At 43.3% G+C, this 15048-nt stretch overlaps 1 protein-coding gene across 1 annotated transcript; it reads right to left on the reverse strand.

Moving 5' to 3' along the window:
- Positions 1-11844: 11844 nt before the first annotated feature.
- On the reverse strand, positions 11845-12234 carry LOC105205567. The gene has a single exon (XM_011174965.1). The coding sequence runs from the start codon at positions 12232-12234 to the stop codon at positions 11845-11847; it is 390 nt and encodes a 129-aa protein (XP_011173267.1).
- Between the last annotated feature and the right edge of the window lie 2814 nt (positions 12235-15048).

Below are 15048 nucleotides of genomic sequence, written 5' to 3' on the forward strand. Positions count from 1 at the left end.
TCCTGATTAAAAAGAAAAACCTGCATGATATCTCTCACTCTTACGTAGCACAATACACTATTACTGATTCGGAAAAATATTACCTGTCGTTTTTTTTATGCATGCAAGAATCAACAGGAAAATTTGGTACTTTGGTGCAAAAAAAATGATCATTTAATTGCAGAATATAAAAACATGTAACATGTTCGAAATCGGGTAAATTGACAAAAAATATATATACAAATTATTTAAATTATTGTTTATCGCCTTATGTTGCACATAATGAATTTTTATTGTTGATTGATTCATGGGGAGGTCAAACGGATATGACACTGTTCGACAATATTTTTGATGATAAAGTAGGCAGAGCATCATGTACTGTAAAAGTAATTCCTCCTAAAGGTACACCTTTTTGTCAACTATGTGACGTTCATTTTTATCGGCAAGTCAAAAATTTTATTAAAAAGTTGCAAAATTGTCTCACTTTATTACAACAACAACGAGAAATAGGTGCTCGTGAAAATGCTATTAAAATACATTCTTTGCTATTGCATCAATTGAGCGCTCCCGTTTTTAAACTGATACTTTTATACGCGTTGTACGCATCAAAAGTAATAAAAGAGAGACCGATATTTCTCAATATGAACGAAATATGTTTTTCTATTTCAATAATTAAAAAATCGTGTTCTTGTAAAAATGTGGGCTTCATTCAATGTGCTCATTGTAAAAAAATATTATGTTTTGTATGTTTCTATGATGAATATCATCCCAAAACATGTAACTCATCCAAAAATGAATCTCATTCCGAAGATGAGCAATAGCTTAATTAAATATATGTTTATTAAAAATTTGCTTATTAAAATCTTATGAATAATGTTATAGAAAATTGACTTTTTTATTGACTTTCTCCTCTTATTTTCCTTTCTTTTCATTACGTATTATAAAATATTTTATTTTCTTCCTTACTTTCCTTTCATTATGTATTATATTAAAAAATATTTTATTAACTCATTCTGAAATTACATAAATTTTATTCACAAAACCTTAAAAACATTAATAAATAGATGAATTTCATAATTTCTGAAATATAATTAATTGTATAATTAAAACAGTTATTTTATAGGCTAAATATTTAAAAACATACACTACACACAATAGTACGTTGCGAGGAAATTAAAAAAAAAAAATGGAAAAAGTAAGATTCGAACCAGTAATATGCAGCATTGTAGTCAGGCGCTTTACCGACTAGGCTACGCTGCTTAGGTGTCAATATGTTCTTACTACACGGTACATTACGCACACGTAAATCTTTAAACGCGTTTTTCTCGCGAATGCTTGAGAGGCGGGTCCTATTACTTTAAGATGAATTAGTGGGAGAATAGGTTTATAACATACAGGGTGATTCAGAACGACCCATGTGTCCCTGTAAAGACGTGTTCTTGAATAAATTCTAAGACGATTTTTCCTGTACGAAAATTTTGTCCGACGCTTACTTTTTGAATAATAAGAGGATAAAGTTAGCGAATCACGGGCCGTGTACACATGGTAGACAAAGGCGGCGCAACTCACCGTCCGACGCGGGCGCTTACCTGTCGGACGGTGAGTTGCGCCGCCTTTGTCTAACATGTGTACACGGCCCGTGATTCGCTAACTTTATTCTCTTATTATTCAAAAAGTAAGTGTCGGACAAAATTTTTGTACAGGAAAAGTCATCTCAGAATTTATTTAAGAACACGTCTTTACAGGGACACATGGGTCGTTCTGAATCATCCTGTATATAAAGTTCAACGAAATTGGAGGGAACAATGTCTGGTGCTCCTCTTATTAGTCCTATCCTCTTCAATATTTATCTCAAAAATATAGGTAATCATCTAACTGGGGACACCTAAATATTGCAATATGCCGATGATCTGGCTCTGAGGAGCGCGCTGTTTCTGTCTTACAGAAATTTGTGGATTGTGTCACTCTATTTCTTAGGGACAGAGGTTTGGACTTATCATCTGAAAAATCTCAACTCGTTGTCTTCACAAAGAAACGCGCTTGAGGGAAGATGATTAACCACCATAATATAATTAATAACGACAATCCTATTGCTAGGGTGGATAGTGCGCGATTTTTAGGGGTCTGATTCGACAGCAGATTTAGGGGCGACGCTCACCTAAGGTATTTGATTGCCAAGGCCAGCAGACTTGTGGACGTCATTTCTTCTCTCTCGGGGGTATGGTGGGGGGCTCATCTTTGCCTGCTTCTCCAAATATACAGGGCTATTTTCAGGAGCTCTATAGAATGATGGGCAAATCTTTCAGTATCAACTTAATTCAAAGAACTTCTTAACGCTCGAGAGACTCATGTACAGATGCATAAGGATAGCACTGAGATACAGGATTTCCACTCCCATTAATATTATGCTTTTTGAGTGCAGGGAGCCTTCTACAGAAGTTAGAGTCTCACTTGTCACTACTAACAAGAAAACACAGGCAAGTGTCCGCTTCAGATTAAAACAAGTTTTTAATATGTTGTAGTACAGATAAAAAAAAGAGACACGTATTTTTTTATACGTGCCCATACGCACTTTAGAGGGGTTAAACACCCCTTTTTCTTTCGAAGCGTATGCCGTCGAAACTATAAGAGATAGAAAAAAATGTTTTAAATAAAAATTCAATGGCTCGAAGAGTAATTTATAACAGCGGAAAAAACTTTTCTTTTTTTAATTTTTTTTAATACTTTCCCCCACCACTTACCTATTTTTTTCAAAATTTTTATTTTTTTATAAGCAAAATAAAGCTTATTTTATTACAAATTCAACGGTATAAAGTTACGATACAACATTCCCATTTTCTAAAAATAATTAAAAACCTCTCTATACGCACGGTACGCGCACCCGTCCGCGCGTTCGTGCACTACGGAAGTGACTCCCTCCGATTTCGACATGCCTTTAATATGTTGTACCGATTAAAATAAGGGACACGTAGTTTTTACACATGTCCTTATACACTTTTAAGGGTGAAACACCCCTTTGAAGAAAATCGGGTTTTTTCTTTCGAAGCGTGTATCGTCGAAACTATAAGAGATAAAGAAAAATGTTCTCAACGAAAGTTGAATGCATGTTTTTCTCGCATAAGATGACAAAAAAACATTTCGAGAACAGTCTGTGTCTAATATGAAAACGCAGACATTGAGAAAAACATTTACTACAAAATAAAACGACACTACACTAAAGAATAACAACAATTACGGTGTTGTAAGACATTAATTTCTTGTTTAGAAAATAATATGTAATTAATATAAGTTAAACATTTATTTACTGGTCTACATGATTCGACTAGAATAGTTGTTTTCTTCAACATTTTACAGATAAGGAGACTTGGATTACACAAAATTATTACTCACACATTCCATATCTTCACTATCTAACGCCAGCTCATCAACTAACAACAAGAGAACTAACATAAAATTAATTAAAAAATTAGTTAGAAATTTCATTTTTTATACTACATGTATACAATTCAATTAAAGTGTTTATTAAATTCCATCTTTTGTCATCTTATGCGAGAAAAACATGCATTCAACTTTCATTGAGAACATTTTTCTTTATCGTTTCGAAAGAAAAAACCCGATTTTCTTCAAAGGGGTGTTTCACCCTTAAAAGTGTATTAGGACACGTGTAAAAAATACGTGTCCCTTATTTTAATCTGTAAAACATATTAAAGGCATGTCGAAATCGGAGGGAGTCACTTCCGTAGTGTACAAACGCGCGGACGGGTGCGCGTACCGTGGGTATAGAGAGATTTTTAATTATTTTTGGAAAATGGGAATGTTGTATCGTAACTTTATCATATACCGTTGAATTCGTAATAAAATAAGCTTTATTTTGCTTATAAAACAAATAAAAATTTTGAAAAAAAATAGGTAAGTGGTGGGGGAAAGTATTAAAAAGAATTAAAAGAAGAAGTTTTTTCCGCTGTTATAAATTACTCTTCGAGCCATTCAACTTTCATTTAAAACATTTTTTTCTATCTCTTATAGTTTCGACGGCATACGCTTCGAAAGAAAAAAACCGATTTTCTTCAAAGGGGTGTTTAACCCCCCTAAAGTGCGTATGGGCACGTATAAAAAAACACGTGTCTCTTATTTTTATCTGTACTACAACATATTAAAAACTTGTTTTAATCTGAGGCGGACACTTCCCTGTGTTTTCTTGTAAGTATCTTTTTAAAGCACTGGCTAATAAATGTAATCCTGCCATCTCTTATCTGGAAGCTCTAAGGGATGCAGCGCCCTCCCGGTTAGATAAAATAAAATAAATTTAAAAATTTCCCATCTTTGAAATCTACATCCACGTTTCCGGTAAATATAATAGAATCTTTCGCAGCACTGTTTCCCCTAGGTTTATGTACAGTTATCAAACTACTTGCTTTATACCAGATATTAACAACTCTTTCACAAATCTTGAAAAAGACTCAGCTAACAATGTAATTATGCAATACTTCCACAGCCTGGTAGACAAGCACTTTAGATGTCGCGAGACTTTATATACGGACGGTTCTAAAACAGAACAATCTAGGAACGTCGGGGCCAGCGTTTGAATAGTGTGCTTAGGCCAATCCATCAAATATAAACTTTCTGCAAAGGTCTCCATCTTTACGGCTGAGGCATGAGCCATTTTTGAAGCTGTTGGAATTATTGAAGAGCTCCAATGGAAAGACTCAGTGATTTTCACGGATTCGCTTAGTGTCCTTCGCGCCACTGCGCAGCAACATCATAAGGATGACAACTATGTCATCTACAAACTAAAACACAAGCTTCTCCTTCTTAAAGAAGCAGGCTACAACCTAACTCTCTGTTGGATACCGGCCTACAAGGGAATCTCAGGAAACGAAGCGGCGAATGTTGCTGCCAAGGAGGCAGCTCGCTGTGACTATTCTCCCCCATTCCGGATATCTTATGCTGATTTTTTCGCAGAGGCCAACACTTCCAAAGATTGCAAATTTAAAGCGTATCTCAAAGACAAAGCCTGCATTACAGGCACACAACATGCTACTTTTTATCAAAATACTCTTTCTAAACGCCCGTGGTTCCATCGGATGCCCCTCAGTAGAGGGAAGATAGTCATTATTAACCGTCTGAGGAGCAATCATTACAATCTGAACTACAGCCTTCACAAAAAAAACATGATAGACTCGCAATCCTGCAATTGTGGTAATGGCCGGCAGGATGCTAACCATATTATCTTTTATTGTCCTCTCACCATTCCGAAATTCAGTAAACTCAGGGAGTACATTAAAGATAATTTCCCACTATTTGAGATTAACATTTTCCCCATGCTTAAGAATCCCATCATTAAAATCTGTCGACTTATCCTGGGTTATTTCAAATCATGTAATCTAGTTATTTAAACTCTCCCGCCTCGCGTGCTTGCTAGCTCACGAGTTCACGTCTTGTTCGTGATTCAAGAAGAGCGCTTTCCTCCGACGTTCTATAGAGTACTTCTAGTAAGAGTATGGACACCGTCCGCCATTAATAGGGAACCTATGACGGGTTTTCTATAATTTATAGATAAATGAATAAAAAAAATGAATAAAATGAATAACTTCACAGAAATACACGATTACATACTTGAACAATGCCTGACTTCACTAAGCATCACTATATCACTCAAAGAAATAACAAAATATAATAATTTGCCTTAACAGGATTCAATTTAAATTGATTATATACAAGTATATAACATTGTTTATTAAATTGTATATAAAATCACGGATATATTTTTTGTTTTTATCAGTATACACAATATGTATACTGATAAAAACAGTATTCAATAATGAATTCAATTTTCCCTTTTCTATTTCCCTATTACATATGGCAAATCGAGGAACTAATCAAAAATCAACTAACGATGTCCATACTCTTACTAGAGGTACTCTAGCGTTCTATAGAGACCCTAGAATAAGAGACTGGCCAGCAAGGGGGCTAATTTTGATTGGAGCATTTTTCGACACTTTGATTAGAAAATTCTTCGTTAACTTCAGCTTAAATTCAAACTGTAATTACTTTTTTCTTTTAAATATACGTAATATTAGAAGTATAAATTAATTCGGTCCGTTTTCAAAAGATGGCTCTGGCTGTTATGAATGTGTGGCGCGTGTGCGATGGATGGTCCAAAGGAGAATAATTTGGTTCGATGTAAACTGGTATTTTGTCTTTATTCACTTACAATCCCGTGTAGGCTTATTTACAACCGAAACTCTTCACTTAGAAAAGCGAACAGAGAAAACTGAAAAACCCAAGAGCCAAATAGTATCTAGAGGGGTTAGTCATTAGGTTGGTAGAGTCGTACGCTTCAATGCAGCTGCGCACGCAGATGGCAGATCCTAGGCGGCCATAGTACTCCCTCCTGAGCAATTTTACCTAAGTTGCGAAAGTAACTCGTTTTTGAACCTTTCTAGCTGGCGGATATGTCTTCACAGCTTGTTGTGTCGTTGATGCTGAATCTTCCTGAAGAGTTGTTGCTTCCTAGTACGCTGGTTTTAATCTTTCCGTAGATACTGTTACTTGTTCTCCTTTAATGTTGAATTTGAAAACTCGATCCGATATACGCTCGACCACCTCGTACGGACCCTCATAGGGACAGTCGAGCGGCTTTCTTACTAAGTCGACTCGTACGAATACATGTGAGCAGTTGAATAGGTCTTTGAATATAAATACCTTATGGTTGCTATGATGTGCTAAAGGTATAGGACGTACCTTACGCATGCGTTTACGAAGGTGTTCAATGAATATCTGTGGGTCTTCTGGTGGGTCCTCGCTTATGAAAAATTTTCCTGGCAGACGGATTGGTGTGCCGTACACTAACTCTGCAGCGCTTGATTTTATGTCTTCCTTTACACTCGCTCGGAGTCCCAAGAGGACAGTTGAGAGGATATCTGTCTACTCTGAATCCATGACAACGGATTGCTGATTTTAGAAAACAATGAAACCGTTCTATCATACCGTTAGACGATGGGTGATATGCAGTGGTCCTCATTCTATGTGCTCCAATTAAACGAGTGAGAGCTTGGAACAGTCTTGACTCAAATTGAGAACCGCGGTCTGTAGTTATGATTGGTGGAGCACCAAAACGAGAGATCCATCCTTCGTAGAATGCGTTGACTACGGTATCTGCACTGATGTCTTTTATGGGGATCGGTCCATCTAGTAAATTTGTCGATTACAGTAACGCAATATTGGTATCCTCACGAGAGTGGCAAGGAACCAACGATGTCTAGATGTACCTGATAAAATCTAATGTCGGGCACTCGGATATGTTCCGGAAAGTTCTTATTGTGTTTTTGAATTTTTGCGCGTTGACAAGGTAAACGTTTTGATCCATTCTGCAGCTTCCTTGTTAAAGTTAGGCCATATAAATCAACGTGCAATGAGGTTTCTAGTAGCTCGAACTCCGGGATGAAATAGACGGTGGACCGTGTCGAATACCTTGCGATGGAGAGTACGAGGAATATATGGACGCACTTCGTTCGTTGAAACATCGCAATATATCGTGCGGTCAGATTCGTCAAGTCGTAGCTTGCGTAGTTGTAGACTTGATGGTGTGATTAATAGTTGTCGTAACTCTTCCTGTTGCTCCCTTGCTATATCTTCTGTGGAAATTATGGCCGGTATGTCTATCGTCTGAATACGAGAGAAAGCGTCTGCAGTTCCCGTTGCTAGTTCCCGGGAGGTGTATGAAGCAAGTCGAGAATTGTCCTATATAATCTAATTGCTGTAGTTGTCTCGGGGACGCCCGGTCGGACTTTTGCTGAAAGGCGTAGAGAAGTGGTTTATGATCGGTTGCGATTGTACATTCTCGGCCTTCCACGAAATGGCGAAAATATTTTATCGCTTTATAAACAGCTAATAATTCGCAATTGTAGGTGCTGTATTTTTTTTGGTGTCTGTTAATTTCTGTGGAAAAAAACTTAAAGGTACACGCACCGGCAGAAATGGTGTTTCTCCGCGCTGACGCTCGGCTGCCGCACAAACGCAAACTGCGCGAGGTGCGCACGTACACCCAAGGACTTTGATTCTGTCCATGGGAAAATTTTCTAAACTGAAAAGTCGCTATCTTTCTACATACTTACAGTTTATGATTAACGTAACGACCAATAAGCTCTAGTTGTTACATTAATCATAAACTGCGAGTATGTAGAAAGTGGTGACTTCTCAGTTTGGAAAATTTCCTCATGGACAGAATCAAATTCCGTGAGTATACGTGTTTTGCGGCAGCGCGGCGGAGGTCGGGGTGCCGGCAGAAAGTAGTGGGGGGCGTTTCGATACCGCATTTTCCTCGCTCGACGCTGGATCGAGAGAGAAGACACGGAATCGAGGCGCTTGAGAAACTAACAGAAATGGTATCCCTTGCACCTATACGGCCGGTATACGGGATACCGCAGTTTGTCGCGCGTTGTTGTAATTTTTAATTGCATAAAGAAATTTACTCAGATACGAACATTCGTTTAAAAAATAATGTAAATAGAATTACAATTTTTAATAATAAATTAAAATTATGTCATTACGGCAATACAGCACTTACACGAAGAAAAAAATTTTCTTCATCTAAGCAAATTATGTCTGTTTAGGATTTGGAAAGCGAATGTAACAATACGCCCTTCCGCCGCCCGCGCGCCTCCATTCCGTCCACCGACGAATACCGAGCGTAGCGGGAGACCACGTGCGCGCACGGCCGAACTTTGCCATGCGACCACGCGGCGACACACGCGCCGACCGTGGCGTTCCACAACGCTCCCACTCCGGCTTGGCCAACCGAACGCGCGGATTGGCTCGCCCAGCCGCGCATTTGAATATATAAACCGGCAGTGGAAACGCACAAAGCAGATCCGTCCGACTACCCGATCTGTCCAGTGACCAAGCATTCTCGATCGCTCCCTGAAGACGAGCATTCTCGTCATTCTCTTGCTCCTCGGCGGGCATTCCCGTCGCTATCCTCGGCCGAGTATTCTCGACCAGTCGACTCCAATATCTTCGACGAGCATTCTCGTCATTATCACCGGCCGAGCGTTCTTGACCAATCACGTCCGCGATCCTTGACGAGCATTCTCGTCACTATCACCGGTTGAGCATTCTCGACCAATGACCGTCGTCCTCGAATACCTTCGCTGCCGCACCGACACTTGGCCGCATTTTAGTAACCTAATTATCGGCAGGGCATCCGCGCCCTGTCGATCGAGTGCCCATTTGCACGGGGCGCACTCGGGCGAATCGCGGAGGCAAAATCGCCGGCAACAACTTGCACTCGCGGTACCCCACACGCATGCGCTCACACGATAGCCAATCTCGTCACGCCCCGCGACTCTCCAACCGTACGGGCGAGCAGCTCGCGTAATCTACCACTCAGTATTTCACCGTAAAATATTCTAGCCTAAGCATTTAAGTAAGTTCTTTTTGTTTGATTTTGTATACAAAGTATTGTTGCCGATTGTGCACGCGTCTTTAGTTTCCGTTTGCGCGTTGCGCTCCACTTGCAAACGGATTAGTAATCATTGTTTAGATACCTGCGAACCGCTCTCTTTTCTTTTTGTTAACATACCAAACTCTCTTATATCACGCTTTATCATTTTGTTAACGATTACCATTTATTTATTAAATAAATTATCTTCTTTTTTTGCTACTATACATTCTGGGTATGATCATTACGGACACCTGACCAACCGACGAGCCTTATCCGGACCGATCCCAAACTTCCCGCCCCACACCGTTCACACCGAAATCGCGTACCGTTACAAGATCATAAATTCTTCCAAGAAGATTTTATATTGTTACTTACCATACATATGAAACAATGAATTATTGAGTTAACATTTAATTTTTTTTGTACAGTAATAAATTAAAATTATGTCATCACGGCAATATATTTTAGCTTCAATTTGTAGGACTTTTTTTTTAAGAGGTTAAAATCCCATTTACGGACTGCTCCGGGCCTGCCAACCCGGAAACGGTGCGGGACTCGGGCAGGAGCCAAACCCTCCCGGACTGAATCCAAAGAAGAATTCAGCACCCACCCATTACCCGCTGAAAACCACCTCTGAAGAGCTACGAGACCTAGCTGCTGGTGTTGGAAGAAAGGGGAGACCACCTCGGGATCGCTGTGGAGCATTTCATCAAGGTGGCTCCCAGGCCAGATTGTATGTTTTCCTCAGGGTGGGGAAACACCCCACTTGGCAATTTGAAGATCAAAGACAAAGCGAATTTGCCATATGCACCTCAGTAATACAGAAATTGCTTTAGTAGAAATATGTGGTTTCTGCGTCCCTAGAGGGTATTAAATAATGGGCATGCTTACTCATCCAAATTGACAGTTCAAGACAAGTTTCTCGGCAAGTGAGATTAGGTCGGGACCCCTCCCGCGTGCAGATTACAATTTGCAGCAGGAATAGCTGGGACAAGTGGGGCAGCTAATGCAGCCAGACGCTGTCTCTGCCTATCTTTCTCCTCTTTCCGCGATATAACAGAATGTTATGAACGCTGTCCAATTATCCGTGGACGACAAAATCGCCTCCAAGACATCTCGGAGGCTATCGCAATATCCCAGGACATTAAACAAGCGCAATCCCTATCTTGATCCCACGCTGTACAGTGAAAAAGAGTGTGCTCCGCAGTGTCCAGAGGGTCCTCGCAGAAGGAACACTCACTATTGGGAAGTTTTCTGGTAAGTTTATGAAGATATTTATTAAAGCATCAATGACCAGAAAGCATCTGAGTGACATGGAACGTCAGGCAGCTATGGATCCTCGTATACCAGTCTTCCAGCACGTATTTCATTGCTTCGCGGAAGCGGACTGCAGTTCTCTCTGTGGGATTACTAATGTTTTCCGTCCAGGCCACCAAGGCCTCCTCGAGTGCCACTCGCTTTATCCACACGAGGGTAGGCCAGTCTAAGGGAGCTCCAACCTTGGCCATAATTTCCCTTCCCTTACCAAATGCCTTAATTTTTTTAGCAGCTTTATGCACCTCGTCCGTCGTCACCTCAAAATCCTCCTCCCACAACACCACCTCAGCAGGCCGGGGCCGTAACTCCCGGCAATAGACCGGGAACAGTCCCTTTACGATTTTCCTGTTTGACTCAAAGTCCAACGACTCGCAAACTGATCGGGTGGGGGTCCTGAGCTTCTGAAGTACAATCCTATAAGGGCGGCCTCATGGGTCCCCATCAATCGAGGAAATTAACTCCCTCCAGGAGGCGTCCTTGGCTCCTTTCATCGCGCGACGTAGCTGCCTGCGTGTCGCCACAAAAGTCTGATTAATCTCGAATAAGTCAGGGTATTGTCTTTTTCTAGCTCTGGTAACCTTACGCCTAGCGACATTATACGCCCTTCGTAGTTGCGCTATTTCCGTACTCCACCAATACATGTTTCTTCGCTTTCTGGTTGTCCGTATGGACATCGCCAAGTTGGAGGCTCCAATGAATGTGGCCTGAATGAACTGCGCCATTGACTCCGGACTCATGCTCTTCCAGGGGACAGTCCATTGACGGAATATAATAAGTGCTCTAAGAAGGTCCTTATCCAAGCTATGTATACTCCATTGTTTGAACAATGGAGCCGGAAGGCCGGATTGGATTAACGGCCCATGTCTTAACTGGATGCAAATATATTTATGATCCGATAAAGAAACCTCGTTCAGAACCCTCCAGAACTCCACATAGGGGAAGATCGCAGGAGAGGCCCAAGTCAGATCGATGGTGGACTGACCCTGGGGTCGAACGCAGGTAGGCTCCATTCCGATGTTCAATAAACAAAGGTCATAGGCCGCAGCCCAGTCAACCACAATATTGCCCTTTAAATTTCTTCTTTTCTCGTTCCAAAGCAGAGATCAGGCGTTAAAGTCCCTAAGCACGAGTAAAGGTTGCCGGATGAACGGGCAAATTGCATCCCCCAAGTCGTTAAGAAGTGTTTTGAAACTACCCGTCTTTGTGCTCGGAGGAAAGTAGCAGGACGCCATATAAGTGTTATTCCAGTATACCAAGATGAAATATTTTCCTCTAATAACCGTAGATGTTGCTGGGATGGAACCGTGCCAAGTAAGCGCCGCCAACGGGGGATTCTCTAATAAAGCCACCCATTTTGAGTCCATTGGGATTCTGTAAGGTTCCGAGATTGCTGCTATATCATATGCGTCCTCCGTCATCTTCTGGAGCATGAGATCTTGCGCCCCGAAAGAACGTGCCAGGTTAATTTGCAGAATTTTCGCTGTTTGCTGCATCTTCGGTTTCCATGTAGACGGACCTCCGCTCCGCCAAAATATTCCTAGCTCTCCGTGGGCTGTACGGCTGCACAGGTGGGCAAGTCACAGAGCCTGCCCTATGGTTACAGGCCAGGCCACGCTCCCTACACACCGGGCAATTGGGGGGAACTTACAATTCTTGAGACGATGATCATTTGCACCACAGTTAAAACAGTGTCGACCTGTCCTCTAGGCTCGGACATTTTTGTCTTGCATGTCCAGAGGCAAGGCACTTATAACACTGAAGGGGTCTAGTCTGCAGCCGCTCTACTCTCACCGTAGACCATCCCAGTGTGATTTGTCACGCCTCGGTAAGCATCAGAATACTGTTAAGCGGGCATTGAATCCAAACCGATCTTAGGCTTCCTCTTAATTTCCTGGGAGATCCCAGTCTAATTTCCGCGAGAGAGCATTTTCCGACGCGAGAGACAGCTAAAGTTATATCCTTTTCTTCTATGGATTTATCGAAACCTATGAGCATACATTCTCCTTTTTTTAAGGGTCTAGCAATTCTAGCTTGGTCCTGTGGAATAATATTACGCAATTTTTTGGCCAATGCGTCAGCCTTATCAGGGGCCCCTCACCAGAAATTTGGATGAAAAGACGTTTGGGTTTTTTTAAGTTTCGGGTACTCAATTCCTAGTTGTTCTAGCGAGATTTTTTCCCGAGCTATCTTTAACGCCTCTGCGTACGAGAAATTGTCCGTAAGGCCATTGATGATGACTACAGCGCCTGTGGGACTCAGTACCAGTATTTTTAGCTTTCTCTCTTCTTTTTCTTTTTACTGCTGTGGACCACTCAGATTGCTCATCTGTTTCCGGGGCTGGAGAGTCTACGGAGGCCGAACAATTAACGTTTAAAGTCATTCTGGGTAACACCGGATAAGCATGGACCTGGATTGGTTGGGTAGTTTCTGCCTTGTATCCGTCCGTCACAGGGCAAGAGATCAGTTCCTTTATAATCTTAACTATTGCCTACTGCATCGCGGTGCTTACTGACCTGGCGATATTGTCCCCTAATTTTTGGTAGAAGGCTTCCTCCATTGGTTGCCTTCTAGGGGAATTACTACTTTCAAATTTAAAGAACGGGGACTCAGATGGGGTAAGTTTAATCCCGTACGACCTAAGATTTAAAGGGTCTGACTCATTTTCCGATGGAGCAAACTGTGCGGTAAGGCGGGATTCTCTTTTCTCGACTGAAGGGTCTTTCAAGACTAGTTCTACATGCCTTTTTTTTGTAACAGAGAGGAAATGCGTTACCGCATACCCCAGACCTCGAGGGAGGCCTGGCGGTTATGTGGGGCTCTCCCCCACCAGCGACGTGCCGGCGAAGGCCTACCCACTAAAACTCCTCCGGGTGTTCTGCCCTGGTCCATAACTGGAGGGCTCCGGGAACGCGTGCAACTTACTTCCGGAGCCCCCCGGACCCAGTTGGCCTGTTGACGGCCGACTCGTCTCGCCAAGAGCGCCTTAGCGGTAGGCATCCCTGGCAGGGCTTAGGGGCCTAGTTCTGCCCAAGGTCGGGGGAGAAGGACACCGTCCTTTTCCCGTTTCTTCCCTTGTTGGTATTGGGGGTACAGGCCCGGGAGGTCCGGTCCCCGCCGAATGGTTCCCGGGCCTAGCTGCACCTTTGGGTGCAAGCTCCCTAGCTCTCGTGGGGGGAGGGGGACACTTTGTCCCACTCCCCTCGCCCCGGCGAAGCTGGAAGGGTTACCCCTCCTGACGGGAAGGGGACCTTCCCCCCGATGTCACTTGGGGTCAGCCCCGCCGGGAGTCTGACTTGGTGTAAACTGCCTCGCCCTGCTTCGGGTCCCGTATGCAGGGCCTTTGGCAGGGGAGGCAGGGGATTCATCCTCCCTGTAGTTTGGGAGGTCGCCGTCGCTTTCCCCTTCCTCCTCGATGGTTTGGAGGGAAGGGGGTGCGGCGACGGTGATTCTTCTCCGCTTTCTGCAGGGACCCCCACCGTCGGGTGGGCCCGGTCGATCACGTGGAGGGCGGGGGTCCCCGCCTCCTCCATTTCCACGGAGGTTGTTGGGTCGGCGTCGTCGTCGCCTGCCACCCCTCTCCCCCCCGGGTCTTCGTCTTTGCTGTCTCTCCCTCGCGGTCTCGGCTACCTCCTTCTGCAACATAACCTGTTAACAGAAGGAGGCCTTCCAGCAACTCTCCCTGAGGACCATCTTAGCAACGACCGCCCCCAGGGAGAGGTCATCCCCAATTTCTTCTTTAAGGACTCTGCGTGGCTCATCCCACGCTGGGCAGTGCTCCAGTGTGTGCTGCGCAGAGTCCACCTTCGCCTCACAATGGTGGCAATGCACGGTTGGCTCTTTTTGGATTCGACACAGGTACTCCACCAAAACAACCGTGTCCGGTGAGCACCTGCGTCATTCGATAGAATAGACCGCTCCATGAACGGTCCACCCACTCCTCTAGGTAGGGGGGGACGGCCTCCAGAACCCAGGTGCCCACTGTCGGCGGGTTTTTGACGAGGTGATCTTGCCATACCTCGATCGCCCGCCGACGGGCTCTCTCTCTTCAAGACGCCATGGTCGTCGGGATGATGACGTTGCCCCGTAGGCGGGAGGCTTTGACCCGAGCGTACATGCAGCTCGGGCCGTTGCCAGGAATTGTACTGGTGGCACTCCCGCCAGAACCATTATGGCGTCGTTTGGAGAGGTGCGATAAGCGTGGGCAACGCGTAGGACCAGCAGCCTTTGCACTGAATGCAAATGCTTCTTAATCTTGCTGCTGGCCCATATCGCCCCGCACCAGACCGGGGCGCCGTATAGCGCCCCGG

The sequence above is a fragment of the Solenopsis invicta genome, chromosome 8 (genome assembly GCF_016802725.1).
Source record: "Solenopsis invicta isolate M01_SB chromosome 8, UNIL_Sinv_3.0, whole genome shotgun sequence".
NCBI classification, from domain to species: domain Eukaryota; kingdom Metazoa; phylum Arthropoda; class Insecta; order Hymenoptera; family Formicidae; genus Solenopsis; species Solenopsis invicta.

Bases quoted from the DNA above. Each gene is read 5' to 3' on its own strand.
- LOC105205567 (XM_011174965.1), bottom strand. From the start codon at position 12,234: ATGCAGCAAACAGCGAAAATTCTGCAAATTAACCTGGCACGTTCTTTC.